At 18.7% G+C, this 1,352-nt stretch overlaps 1 protein-coding gene across 1 annotated transcript in view; it reads left to right on the top strand.

Moving 5' to 3' along the window:
* The window catches only part of LOC113223858 (golgin subfamily A member 6-like protein 22), a 3,478-nt gene extending 2,252 nt beyond the window's left edge, over window positions 1–1,226 (top strand). Inside the window, exons 7-8 of the mRNA XM_026453217.1 lie at window positions 108–161; window positions 346–1,226. Of these exons, the coding sequence (XP_026309002.1) occupies window positions 108–161; window positions 346–370 (79 nt within the window). The 3' untranslated portion in view covers window positions 371–1,226. The remainder of the gene's footprint in view (window positions 1–107; window positions 162–345) is intronic.
* Window positions 1,227–1,352: the final 126 nt, after the last annotated feature.

The raw sequence follows: 1,352 nt of genomic DNA, 5'->3' as shown, positions 1-1,352 counted from the left end.
AAAAAAAAAAAAAAAAAAAAAAAAAAAAAAAAAAAAAAAAACAATTAGTTTAAAAATACTTTATTTTTTTTTATTTCTTTGACAATTTGTTTTCACTTTTTTTTTAGAGAATTAGACCAATCAGCAGATCCATATGTAGAATATGCAAAACTACTGAACAAGTAATAATAATAAAAAAAAAAAATTGAATATTTAACTAAAATAATCGTGCTACTTCCAATTAGTTACACATGTTACACAAGTATATTTAGTAACACATATCCTTCCACTTTCCTTGTATATATATATATATATATATATATCTGCATCTACATTTTGCATTTTTGTTTGTAATTATGTTTGTAGGTGGATAAGTGAAGAGGAAAAGTAACTTCTTTTCTTTTTTTTGCCTTTTTTTGCCTTTTTTTGCTTTTTTTTTTTTTTTTTTAACTTTATTATAATGTTAAAAAAAAAAAAAATTAAATTGTATAAATGTACATAAAGTCCAAACTAATAACATTATTATTATTTTTATTAAAAAGAGGTGTGTACGAACATTAACGGTAAAAGTGAGCTTCAAAAAAAAAAACGAAAAAAATAAGTATATAACAAAAATAAGGCTGTTTAATTCATTAAAAACAAACGTTTTTTATTTATTTATTTCAAACTATTTTTTTTTTATAATATTAATCATTGTATATTAATTATTTTTGACCTTTTTTTTTTTTTTTTTAAATTGTTTTGTATAAGTTTATCTATATATATGTGTATATCACATAATGGTATAAATGGAAAGTACTATTTTATTCTACAAAACATACCTGTAATTAATTTTCAGTTAAATTTTAATACTTTTGTCTTTCTTTGTTTTAGTTTGCCTTATTTTATTTATTTCCGCGTTTATTATTGATGCGACATTGAAGTGTAAAACTATTTGGGTTTTATTTACTTTTTTTTTATTTCGTTTGCTTTGTCTATTTTTTTTTATTTTGTTTTGTTTGTTTGTTTGTTTGTTTTTTTGTTTGTTTTTTTGTTGTTTTTTTATTTTTTTGTTTTATTTATTTTGTTTTCTTTTTTGTTTTATCCGTTTTGTTTTCTATATTTATTTATTTTGATCGTTTATCCATTATACTTACGTACTACATACGTACAGTTTAAAAATAAAACTTTCATACCGCGCGTTGAAAAAAAAAAAAATAATTAATGAATAAACAATTAAATAAATAAATTAATAAATAAATGGTAAATTAACAAAAAATTGACGCAATTTTTGTAAATTAAAAATAACTATAACATTAATATTGTAAATTATTTAATCATTTATTAATTCGTTTATTTATTCGTTTATTTATTCGTTTATTTATTCGTTTATT

The sequence above is a fragment of the Piliocolobus tephrosceles genome, unplaced genomic scaffold (assembly GCF_002776525.5).
Source record: "Piliocolobus tephrosceles isolate RC106 unplaced genomic scaffold, ASM277652v3 unscaffolded_42755, whole genome shotgun sequence".
Classification (NCBI taxonomy): Eukaryota; Metazoa; Chordata; class Mammalia; order Primates; family Cercopithecidae; genus Piliocolobus; species Piliocolobus tephrosceles.
This window is presented reverse-complemented; position numbering and strand designations above follow the sequence as displayed.